The sequence below is a fragment of the Macrobrachium rosenbergii genome, chromosome 23 (assembly GCF_040412425.1).
Source record: "Macrobrachium rosenbergii isolate ZJJX-2024 chromosome 23, ASM4041242v1, whole genome shotgun sequence".
Taxonomy (NCBI): Eukaryota; Metazoa; Arthropoda; class Malacostraca; order Decapoda; family Palaemonidae; genus Macrobrachium; species Macrobrachium rosenbergii.
In genome coordinates this window covers 45314812-45327665 of record NC_089763.1, presented here as the reverse complement: position 1 = coordinate 45327665, position 12854 = coordinate 45314812, and the positions used below count along the sequence as shown (strand labels likewise).

The 12854-nt window shown below is 36.2% G+C and overlaps 1 protein-coding gene across 1 annotated transcript in view; it reads left to right on the top strand.

Annotated features, from left to right (window-relative positions):
- Dhc93AB (Dynein heavy chain at 93AB) overlaps positions 1-12854 on the top strand; it is a 112275-nt gene that overhangs the window by 69555 nt on the left and 29866 nt on the right. Inside the window, exons 55-59 of the mRNA XM_067125082.1 lie at positions 303-491; positions 10286-10401; positions 10749-10872; positions 11452-11685; positions 12728-12832. Coding sequence (XP_066981183.1) covers positions 303-491; positions 10286-10401; positions 10749-10872; positions 11452-11685; positions 12728-12832 — 768 coding nt within the window. The remainder of the gene's footprint in view (positions 1-302; positions 492-10285; positions 10402-10748; positions 10873-11451; positions 11686-12727; positions 12833-12854) is intronic.

The following is a 12854-nucleotide window of genomic DNA, read 5'->3' as shown; positions in this document are numbered from 1 at the left end:
GCCTCGCTGTCCTCATACTACATAATGGTGGAAGATCATCATTACGAACAGTCTGTTGGCCTCAGTACAGTTTAAGAGATCATTTTCTTTCAACATACAAAGTGTTAACGAAGATCTCAAACTGCATTTTCTTAATTAGACATCACAAGATGTTTATGCCTAAACTATTTGTTGTATATACAAATATACAACCAGATACATATTTGGTATGCATATATTTATTCCGTTTCTTCTTCTTCTTCTTCTTCTTCTTCTTCTTCTTCTTCTTCTTCTTCTTCTTCTTCTTCTTCTTCTTCTTCTAGAGCGACCTAGCAAACTTATACCTGCGAGCTGGACTCAAGAACTTGGGAACAGTCTTCCTGATGACAGACGCCCACATTCCCGACGAAAAGTTTTTGGTGCTCATCAATGACCTGCTGGCTTCAGGAGAAATCCCTGACCTGTTCCCAGAAGACGAGGTCGAAAACATTGTCTCTTCAGTCAGGAATGAGGTGAGAGAACTCGGAAGTTTGTTGTCCTTCTTGAATTCTGTGTCCGGGGTGAGTTTTTATTTTCTTTGTGAAAGAGGAGAATATATAATCTTTGGTTTCTCTTTTTTGTTGGTGTAAAGGTTAAATTAGTTATAGCTGTGCTTCAAATGATGATAGATATGATGTGCACAAATCTTCTAAAAATGCCTTTTGTTTTCAGCATTGGCCGTTATTAATATTCCTATTATTAAGCATTATTTATAGCTGTTGCATATTAGAGAGGTTCATAGAAACGATCTGCGAGATTTGCTTCTTCTAGGAAAAAATGTTCCCTCATTCGACATAACGCAGAGTAGCCTGTCTACTCCTCTTCATTGCTAACATAACTTTATATTTTTCTTTATATGAAAACAAAGTTTTAGAAGAAGAAAAACGGTTACCCAAACATATCTCTTGCAAAGTTTGTGGCTTTAACTTCTGTCGGATCAATGTGCAACGCAAAGAGTGATTGTTTCAAATCGCTGAAGAATAAGAGATCTGTTTTGGCAACGCAGTTTTCTTTCTTTGATTGCGATGTGATCCAAATCCTGACAAAAGACATTCACAAAAACATAAAGCTTTAGTTTTTAGATCATTCACACCTATAAAAACACATAAGTTCGCTCTAGGCAAAACAAACAGAACCGTCTTTTATAGGAATTTCTTTGCGTTACTGCAAAAGATAGAAAATCTTTTAACTTTACTGGTACAGAACAGAGCCTTACCAAACATGAGACCTATCCTGTAAATATGAACCAACACGTAGTAGTATCCTTTACAGAGACTCCATGCATGCTTTAATAATCGCTCCTCTCTTTCTCCCTTGAACTCTCGTTCTGTTTCTCTGACTATCTGTCTGCCTGGCTATCTATTTCTTTCTCTCTCTCTCTCTCTCTCTCTCTCTCTCTCTCTCTCTCTCTCTCTGTCTTCCTGACCTCACAATCCTCATGGCTTCCTATGTTGAGCGTCCACTTGAAAGCTTTCTCTGCTGCACGTTGACTCTTAGAACATCATTTTTCCCCCGGCTGACTTGGTTTTGAGGAGGGCACACTGATTTTTGAGGTGGGCAACAATACCACCCCCTCCTTCTCGTCCAGCGTGGTTCTTTTGTATCACTCGTAATGTACTACTAACACTGTTCATTCTGTTTTCCCCCCAATGTCCCTCATTCCCATCCCCATCCCTCAAAATTGACCCCCACCCGCGAATCGACACTTCCCTATTTGCTGCTACTCCTGGGGATGGTGTTTTGTCCTTGCCTGCTGACCGAACTCTCATCCCATTGCACTGCATGAAGTGTGTCGATGTTGCATGGCTGCACTTCTGCCTCATGTCTATGAATGTCTCCATGGAAATCTGTGCCACTGACATTAAAAAGATTTTTCATTTTATTTTTGATTTGTAGATGCACAGAAATGCCACCCCAATAGTTGTCCTTTGGGTGGCTCCTTCATTGTATCCCCACAATATTAGTTTTGCAAGTTTTCCATAAAGCTGTAAAATATCACGGCATGGGCCACAGAACTTAACCGAGACAGCAGAGCTCATGTTATGGAACAAGCTTGTTTTCGTGTTGTCAAACATTGATGCACTCCTTGTCACTTCAGTCCATGGTAGGTCAAACTCATGTGTGATGCAGATGAATTTTGAACTAACGTATAACGGAATGACTATTAGTTAGTGATTCAAGGCTTCTTCACTGCTTAATCACATCAGCATTCATATGCTTTGCATCCTTGTGCTGCCCTTCCCATGAAAAACGAACTGCTTAGACTCAAGGTCTGGTGCGTTTGGTCCCAGAAGCTGAGTATGGTCTCCCCAGTAACATTCGCACCATTGTCACAGCCTTTGCACTAGCCCCTCATCCCTACACCTCCTCCTGCTCCTCCTCCTTCTAATCCTCCTCCTCCTCCTCCTGAACCACCTCCTCCTGTTACACTGACGATTAACAGCCAAAAGGTCGGACATGAGCACTTAACCACACACAAGTGATGCCACGTCCTCTCTGCTACAAAGGTCATGCACCACATCGTTTGGCTCAATGGTAAAAGGAAAAGAAGAAGAAGAAGATGATGATATTACAAATATTCAAATTAGTAAGTCAGCTGTATGTCTTGATGGCTATAATGTTTAGCGACCTATTATGATAAGGGAATGCCTTTAGAGACTGTCATTCGTGATTAAGACTGACGCGTTCTCTCTGCTCCTTATGATTCATGGTCCTCCCTCCAGAGGGAGTACAAGGACGTCTGGATGGTACGTATTTGTGCGGCCAAAAACTTGCTTGTGGTCTCATCGTCGGCTCCCTGTAGCCCTGTTCCTTCCACCTCCAAAACCCTCCCCCCACCGCCTTTTTTAACAGTAGCTCAGAAAATTTTTGAAACACTGACGAGTTTTGTGAGGTGGACGACCCAGCTGAAGGAGCAGCTTGCAGCAGCAGCAGCTGATGGTCTTCCTCGTCATACAGTCAGTAGTGTAGGCCTTGGCCATGCCAGTCTCAGTATTCCCTCTTTCTTGTTTGGGGTCGCATGGACGTAAGACACTCAGGCGTCCCTTTTCTCATCCCGTAATTACTATTGATAATATTGTATGATGTCGAGAATGACCCTAACAGGAAATTACTCAAGAGATCAAGGTCACGTGAGGTTGGTCCAAGGGGTCTTCACTGGGTCGCTTTCTCTTAACTACACAGTATCTCACTATGTATTGAAGGAGTATTTGTCACCAGTCACTTAATTACTGCAGTACTCACCGTAAAATGTTGAATCCTTGCTATTAGGAGCCTTTGTTTCCTGGTTTTGTATATGGTTTATTTCAGTAGATCTTATGGGATTGTACAGTATGGTTTGGGAATATTAATGTAATTGTACAGTAGTATTTCACAGTATATTCAATCATTTCTTTTTATTTATTGTGATTTTTTAAGTCACTTTGGTCTACAGCATGGCACTTCCAAGTATTTTGACATGTAAATACAATTCTGAATAGCCTTGTATGTAAATAGTCCATCTTATTGCTAGAATAGACATTGTAGATTGATCTAATCTAAGTTCTAATCTAAAATGAGCTGTGTAAAATTATTAGTACTACCAAAGGCAATTTTGTGCCTCATATCCTCATTACGCAGATCTCCATCTCTCTCTTTGTTTTACATAGTTGTAGTATAAAGGAGTAATGTGGGAGTTATTAAAAAAATATTGTTTCTGAATAACGGACATTTCATTCTTAGTAACTTCGTTCTAAACGAGTTATTTTTAAGTTGACTGTATTAGTATTTTAATACTGGAGATCAACCAATTCGATTTTTCCTGCTTCTTGTTTTAGATTCCATCTCTCTAAAACATTCCTGCGTGTTCATGTCTCCTTATCGCATTGAAGTCTTCCTACGCATTATTATTATTATTATTATTATTATTATTATTATTATTATTATTATTATTATTATTATTATTATTATTATTATTATTATTATTATTATTATGCATGTTCGTATGTACGACCGGTATGCATGATGAAAAGTTTACTGTCGTTTCCTTTAGTTTTCACAAGTTTCCAGTTTAGTATATCAGAATTAGAGACAATAAATTTTCATATCTTGTCAGTTCAATAACTCCATCTGTAGCCCAAAAAACTGTCTTATAAATCTCGTGAAATATTATTACTGTCATTATTATTGTTGTTTTTGTTTTCATCATTCATGTACAAAGACATTCATAGAATGTCTTTGTTATTCAACGTTTCAATTTTAAATGAAAATTATTTGCAATGTGCTTAAGAATTATTTCATTAGTTTCTGACTAGCTAATCGATTATGTGTCATTTTTTCTACTTTAAAGAGTTCTCATTAGCTCACTTTTACATCTTTATATTATTTTTAATTGTTCCTTCATTAATTCACTTTTACATATTGTCCTTCTATTCAATCTGTTTATTTGTCATTTTTCCGGTGTATGGTTCTATGTTACATGAAATACATACTAATAGTACAATATAACCTAGAGTTCGGGGAGTTGAATGTACTGTAGTTCAAAAACATTTTCGAGACATCATACCGGATCAAACGATATCTCTTTGATGGCTAGTGTACCTATGCCGTAAAAAATGACGGTAATATAAAAGATGGTCGAGACGACAAATCACGGCTCTAAGGAGCTTGAATCAAAATCACTGCATTATGCCTACTTGTAAAGGGGACCATTGGTGAGAGAGGCTGTCCCGGTACTGGATGACGGCACATCTAAACGGGAGTTTATTATCCATGGTTTATCGTTGCTGCAGACAAAAACAAATTTAAGCGTAAAGATGAGCATCGTGTTGTGCAGAGACTTGGTTTTGCTGTTTGCATTGCAGGTAAACGGGTCCTCTTTTCATATGTATTGTGTGACCTGCTCTGCATAACCAACATTGTATTCCGTAAAGTTTAATTTTGAGGTTTTGACAGGATTTATATAATGCTGGAAATCTTTGGTTTGCTATTCGTTCAATGTTACTGCATATATTATTATATTACGGCTTATGTATGACATTAATCACAGACCATTTTCTTAATCTTTGACTGCAATCTAAGCAATTTTTGTTAAGGCCAATCATTATTTTATGTATTGGTAATGCTTTTAAATAATCTAATGCTTACAATTTTGCTATAAAATTGACAAATAGGATGGTTTGTTGAGATTTTTTCTTAAACCATGAATGCGTTTTATGTCAGTATCACATCTCTTAAAGGTTCCCTTTGTTGTGAAAATACGTTTTCTTTTATCAGTCTGAGCTCATTGAGAAAGAATGTGAGTAGGTAGAACTAAAGTAAATAGTTTTGGTGTGATAATTGTTGCCAGTTTCAGCTTTCATTTTCATCTTTTAATTTAGTTTGTGACTCATTGTGAAAAAAAAAATACCAGAATTGAAATATAGCTATCATAAATAAACAATTAAATCCCATAAAATTATTTACTGATATTTATAAAATTCAATAATAAAATGTGAAAATCACGTAAAAACTATTTATTGTTTATCACTTAGGAAGTTGTAAAACAATAAAACCAAAAGACGCCTACTTACCATAGTCGACCTAGTTGTTAGGGGTTGAATATAAATAGGAGAGCTAGTAAGTTCTTTTGACAAGGAATATCCTGCCGTTCAATAAAACTACTTGTAATTACCATCACTTTCTGAACATATAAAAAAAAAACTGTTGAAATGGATTACTCCGATGTACTTATTCAGGGAGTTGAAAATGCGGTGTGGCTGTACGACGCGTTAAAATATATTGATGTAGGTGGAATTATAAGTTTGTTGAGATGGTTACATCGTTTGCGGAGACTTGAAAGGAACAGGTCAATTAAAAGAGTATATAATCTGAAATCTTAGTAAAAGAAGTGGAGAGAAACTCAGAAAATTCTGGAACAACGGTGAGACAGAAATACCGGAATGGAAACCTTTGACATCCAGGAAGCATAAAGAGTTGTGTGCAAGCTAGAAGTGGCTGGTAGCCTACACTGTGTGAAACGGCAGGCAATCTGCTTTTGATAAACCCTCCATGAAGTTGAACAGTTGTTGTGGAAGTGTTATGCAACCTTGTTTATCTGTGGAGTCACCCTCTATTAGAGAAAACAGGTTGTTGGTGCAAAAGGTATTATTACTGTTATTGTTATTATTGTTGTTGCTGGTGTTGCTGAGGTCTAACTCTCATTTTAAATTCACAAGTTTACATTTTCATAAATTTCCCATAATAGGTGTGTCATCTTCTAAGCTTTTCAAATGCCATGGCCCATATTTTTTCACGTTTACCATTTTGCCTTATTCACTTGATGACGTTCAAATTATGTAAATAAATTACTTTTAAAATTAAATTAACTTGATAGAAAATTCTAGCGTCTTATAATTCATTACAAAATTCAACCATTTCAATCATTTCAATCATTGTGTAATCTAAACTTTCTATCAAAGGGGGTCCTTGTCATCTGAAATTGCATAATTTACGGTATTATTTTTTTTTGCATGAGATTTATGCCCTCAGAAAACTAGTCAGCATGTTTAATTAAAATCGTCTTCTATGCTCTCAATGAACAACAGTCAAGTCACTGAAATAGAAAACTATGTTCTTGCAAAGTCTGCTGATACTGTATATTTATCACAATTTTTCTTGCACAATATAGTTTTAGTCTTTTTGAACATTATGGTGTGTTCTTTGCATTTCATTTTGTCTTATTTTCTTGCCATCTCTGTTCTCCAAAGTATGATACAATTAGTAAAAAAGTTTGATTTGACTCTTGAAGCAAAAATAAATTTATGTTTTTTTGGCATTTTTCTGTTAGTACAACTGTCATTATGCAAATATTCAGCCGTGCACATTTATATATATAGTAAACGTGTTTTGTGTATGCATATTTGTTTTAGAAATTTCATCATAGGTATCAGTTCAATACACAAACACTTGATTTCCGCGAATATTAACGGAGGATGTCGAGAAGAAGTTATCTGAAGATGCAGTTGAATTAGAGTCTTGCTATTTACAAATCAAAACAGTCTCGATCACAACAACTTAGTAAAACCAATATCTATTTTTATACGGAAAATCTGTTCTTAATTAACTATGCCATTACACCATATTACTTATTTTTAATACAAAACTAACTCACTGATATCCAAGTGCCTTTTAAAGTGCCCTTTAAAAACAAAAATCATGGCAAGATAAAGTCGATTGTATCTTAATACGAAATGGAATAGAATAACAAAGAAATAAAGGTAAATAGGAAAATGGAGCATACGGAAGGAAAATGTGCTACTATTATTAGTATTCAAAGAAACTACCCCTGATAATGGAAGTATTGTTAATGAATAAGGATTGTGTTAGATTCACAGGGCGCAATGTCTTTGTGAAAGTCAAATAAAGCTGCTGCAAAACCTGGCAAGCGATTTCTTAACTGTAAGTACTCTTTATGTAAAAAAGCATACATATAAACAATTAAAAACTGACTGTAGATCAAATCATAATATAAACTCATTAGAGACTCGTAAACAATTAAATAATAACAATCTTAAGGTCCCTCGCGCAGAGACCCAGTGGCTGTCCCCTGGCTGTACCTCTGTTACCTTGGTCGTGTGTCACGGTAGTTTGGACCCGCTCACTCTGTAGTCTGAGTCAACCAAGAGTAGATAAAAGGGTCAGCTCTCAGCAGAGTTGGCCCACCCACACCGTAGCCCTTGAGTCAGTTATCCCACAGTAGTGAAAGGCCGCCCACCATCTCTATGGGCGGTCAGTCGCGTGCAGCAGAAAAGCAACAGAAAGTCAATTTTTGAATAGCGTAGCCACCGCCGATGCTCGCCATGTCTATCCTTCTCTGCAGCGGAAGACTGACTCGGATGTTGTCAGGATCAGCTGCCTGCCTTCTGATTCCAGCTGCCAGCTGTTGCCCATTTCAAGGGGCGACATATGGTCGAAGATGTAATTAGTTGTTGTGCAGCTGAGTCAAGACAACATCCTGGGTTGTGAAGCTGCCCTTCATTTGTTATTCTTTTTTTTTATTGTTTTCCTGTGTTTGTAAGTGAAGATGCCGTGGGTAGGGACTGACCCGTCTATAAGGGCGGTCTCTAAGATGCCAGCCTTCTTTCCCTTCATCTTTTTCTCCTTTTTTTCTTCTTTTCTGGTACTGCCGTAGTGAATGATTGGCAGTTTGTGTTTGCTGTCGTGTGCATGTGTACAGTTTGTTGTTAGATGTTGCTAGTATCTTAGATGCGTGTACAAAAACTGCTTTTTATTAGTGGACATCGTTTTGTATGGTGTAGCTTTTTTTTGTATGTATGTGAATATATAAATATTGACAAATGTAAAATTTTTGGATAATGATTCATGTTCAGACTTCCCATCGTTGTCTTTCTGTTAGAAGTAATGAATTCTAGTTTTTGTAATTTAAATGCCATGGAAATGATCATCGTCATAAGCTGCCCGTATTTGATAAGAAAGGAGACATCTGAACGGTGTTGTAAAGAGAGCATCGTATATCAGCTGATAATTTCAAGGTCCAGACAGTGATATGACTCTGAAAATTACCTTCACCATAACACTGTTCGTAAGATCCAGTTGTATATTAAAGCAAGCATCAGAGTGTTTAAATGAATTATGATTCCATGTTACAATACTTTTCTTGAATTCTTATGAAAGCAATTTATTTACGCATAATGAAATGATGACAGATTATTTATATTTCATAATGAACTGCTTACAGATTATTTGTATTGCATTGTAATTGTACATTATACAGTATGTAAGGTTTTGTCTACTTCATCAATATCATACATGTGCATTAGCTTTTCATCATTGTATTGTGTAACATACTTAATATTGGCAAGAATGACAAAATGTTGAAAATCATTCTTTTTTTTTTGGGGATGGGGGGTGGGGGCGGAGGCATTTGAATATAAGCATCTGCATTCACCTATATACAGTACAGTCTGATCACAGCTCAAGTAGTTATCATCATTTTTCACGTTCATTTGGTTATTCATTAGCAACGGTTTTAACCTGCAAACTAAGCACTTGTTTCACTTTTTCAAGTTATGAAATTGTTTGAAGTGGACATCTTTTCATCTATCATAGTTCATATGACTAGTTGCAAAGTCAAATTCAGATTTAGTAAGTTATTGACACTGATCAGAAATTAAATCCCCAGTTTCCAGTTTGTTTATAACAGTTTGCTTTATGATCAAAAGCTTCTTTGGGTAGTAATGTAATAAAGTTAATGTCAAAGCATCAGCGGATTATCACCGAGGACCTTCTGCAACCTCTCGTAACGATTTTATGTAAGGCATTACTGAGATGTTCAAGTTTTGGCTTCCTTTAAGGAGAGTTGGCAACTATATAATCCATTTTTCAATGAAATGTGTGAACATGCAGCCGAGTATTTTTCCTGTTTGTGTAAAAGACTGTCATTACAATATGTAAGTCATGCGGGAGAACAGAGAGAACGAGGAAGCTATTAGCCAAACTTTTAATAAAATACACACACACACATATTGGGATCATGAAAAGACATCGTGTATTTTCCTCTTTGCCATTCATTTATTGGCCGAATTTTGACTGTTAAGATCAATGAGAATTCAAAGTAATATATTAAGTTCTCGATTCCATCTGAGAAGTTTGCAGCAAATACGGCAGACCTTAAATTGAGATATCACATTCCATGGTATTTACACAGATTTTTTGCCTAAAAATAAAATCGAATTTTGAAAGCAATGACATCGGTCAGGAAAGACCACATAATCATTTTTGACAGCACTTAAAAGAATTTTCATATGATAGTTTTGGTTTTACTAAGCACAATTTTTCACTCAGATTTCTGGAACTTTTTTTTTTTGTAAAGAATCTGACCTTTTTCTTAAGGAAGTCGAACTTTGTTTTCATCAACGACGCCTTCGAAGATCCTTTGTTATTGTTGTCTGATGTTTAACATTGTTTCTTCGAATGGACTTTCGTCCTTTCTCCTTCTCTCTTTCTCACTTTCTCCTGATTCCTTTTACTCCTCATCTGTTTCCTTAAATTTCACTACTGCTCGCCTCTCTCTCTCTCTCTCTCTCTCCTGATTCGCTTTTCTTCTTACCTGGTTTACTTCCATCCACCTTTCTCTATTTTTCTACATCCTCTACTATATTTACTTTCTCTCTCTCTCTCTCTCTCTCTCTCTCTCTCTCTCTCTCTCTCTCTCTCTCTCTCTCTTTTTCCGTCCTCTCCGTCCCCCCTCCCTCCCCATTCCCTCCCCCCGTATACCCATGGGGCACAGGTCAAAACGACGGGACAGCAAGACACGAGGGAAAACTGCTGGAGGTTCTTCATCGACCGCGTCAGGAAGAATCTCAAGATGGTCCTGTGCTTCTCTCCCGTGGGATCTACTCTGAGGTAAGGGTTCTTATTCCCATTCCTAGTTACGATGGTTGACATACACAAATGCAGTATTTCCATTTCCAAATGCGGGTGTCTACGTACATACTCGCATTCTAATTTTCTGTTGCTCATTTCTGCATCCATGGTTGCAGTGTCCTTGTGTAGTTTACATAAAACAGAAAGTTAACAATATAGATCTGAACACAGGTTATTTGTGTATTTATTATATATATATATATATATATATATATATATATATATATATATATATATATATATATGTATATATATGTATGTATGTATGTATATACATGCATACATACATACATACATACATACATACTGTATATTATTCTACACAGAGTACGAGCCCGCCAGTTTCCAGCCATCATCAGCTGTACGACCATCGATTGGTTCCACGAATGGCCACAAGAGGCGCTGGTGTCAGTTTCGAACACTTTCTTGGGCAACATTGAAGATCTTCCAGTAAGTGATAATGTGACCTTTCCTAGAGTAAAGAAATGTTTATATATATATATATATATATATATATATATATATATATATATATATATATATATATATATATATATATATATATATATATACAGTATATATATACAGTATATATATATATATATATATATATATATATATATATATATATATATATATATATATATATATATACATATACTTATGTCGTTTTAATTTTCCGTTAGGCTAATTGGTGAGAAGATATAAAACCTTATGAAATTAGATGTGCCAGTTATTTTTAAGAACTTTTAATGAAGAAATTTAATCTCTGAACTGTATGACATTTAGCTAAACTAAACCCCTCTGTTATTGGCTGTATGTTCACGTGATATTTCACATGCATTCATTCTGTTATTTCATTTTGGTAGAATTTTCAACTTCGTTTCAAGCATTTTAATGTCAAATGTCTTGCTCATCACACACATTTTTTTTATTTGGTTTTCGTATTAGAGTACTGAGAATCTTTTACATATTGGCAAAGGATATTTTAATATATAACGAATTATGTGTTTTTCCTGTGTAATTTAGGAAGACATACGAGAATCCGTATCCACGTTCATGGCTCATGTTCATGGATCTGTCAATGACATGAGTCGGTTGTACCTGAACAACGACAGAAGGTACAATTATACCACCCCAAAGACCTTCCTGGGCTTCATCTCCCTTTACTCGAATCTCTTGACACACAAGAGCGAGGAACTGCAAGCGAAGATCGCCCGCCTTCAGAATGGCTTGGAGAAGCTGCGCACCACTTCTGCGCAGGTCAGTGTCGTAGACTTCGTCAGGGGTGGTGGAAAACGAGAGTTTATTAACTAATTGTGCGGAGGAAAAAACACGAAAGTTCTATAGTTCTTTCACAGTGACGGAACAAGCTGCATGAGCAAAGAAATAAATGATTGAAACTTAACAGCTCCATCTATCTATTTCGACTGGAGATAAATCAACTAAAATGTTTTCTCTCGGTTGCCACATCACGGCAGAGGGAAAGAAATATTCACAAGGAAGAGAAGTCAATTCTAAATTATAATCAGAAGGAGGAAAGAACAAAGATGCATGATTAAAAAAGAAAACTGGTCTGATAAATTTGCTCCCTAAAGTAATCTGCCCTCTTTCTCCCTTATGTCAGATGTTTTTCTCCCTTTCATATATTCAACTTTGTTCCATTTTCTGCGACCTAGCATCCGAAAATACATTTTGGTTAATGTTCGGTAACTGGATCAAATTAGTAAATAAGTATGTGTATCAGTATGTCTTGTATAAATATTAAATTTTAATCAAATTATTCATATTTTTCCAGGTAAGTTTGCCTAATTAATTAAGTCACGTTGAGTTAGGTGTTACGTAAGGGTTTGTTATATTAACCAAGCATGTTAGTATTTATGGATGTATTTAGGTAATTACGCTTATTTAACCCCCATCAGATGCATCCCAGAAGCAACATGCAAATAGGACTTTCATATTCGGCCTTTTATGATCTATTTTTCTCATTAGCCTACCCCTCGTTTTCCCCATTCGTTGTTAGTCAACGACCATAAATGTTTATAACGCTTCGCCTATATCCAGATCAGTGGGATACAGCGTAGAAACCTCCCATGTCACGATCGTGATATCTATGAAATATCTTGGCAATAGTATTGACTACTCTCATGGAATCCGTTTGAGTCAATAAGCCTCCTCTATCCAAAACAATTATATATAAGTTTAAGCAGCAGTTAGTAATTCAGATTCAAGTATACCTTATCCTTATCGCCTATTAATTTAGTTTATATAAATAAACTAAGAAAACCCGCCTGTTCTCTTTCAGGTGGATGCTCTGAAAGCCAAATTGGCCATTCAAGAGGTGGAATTGCAGAAGAAGAATGACGAGGCTGATAAGCTGATTCGCATCGTGGAAGCTGAAACTGCTAAGGTTGGTTTTCGCTCCATACATT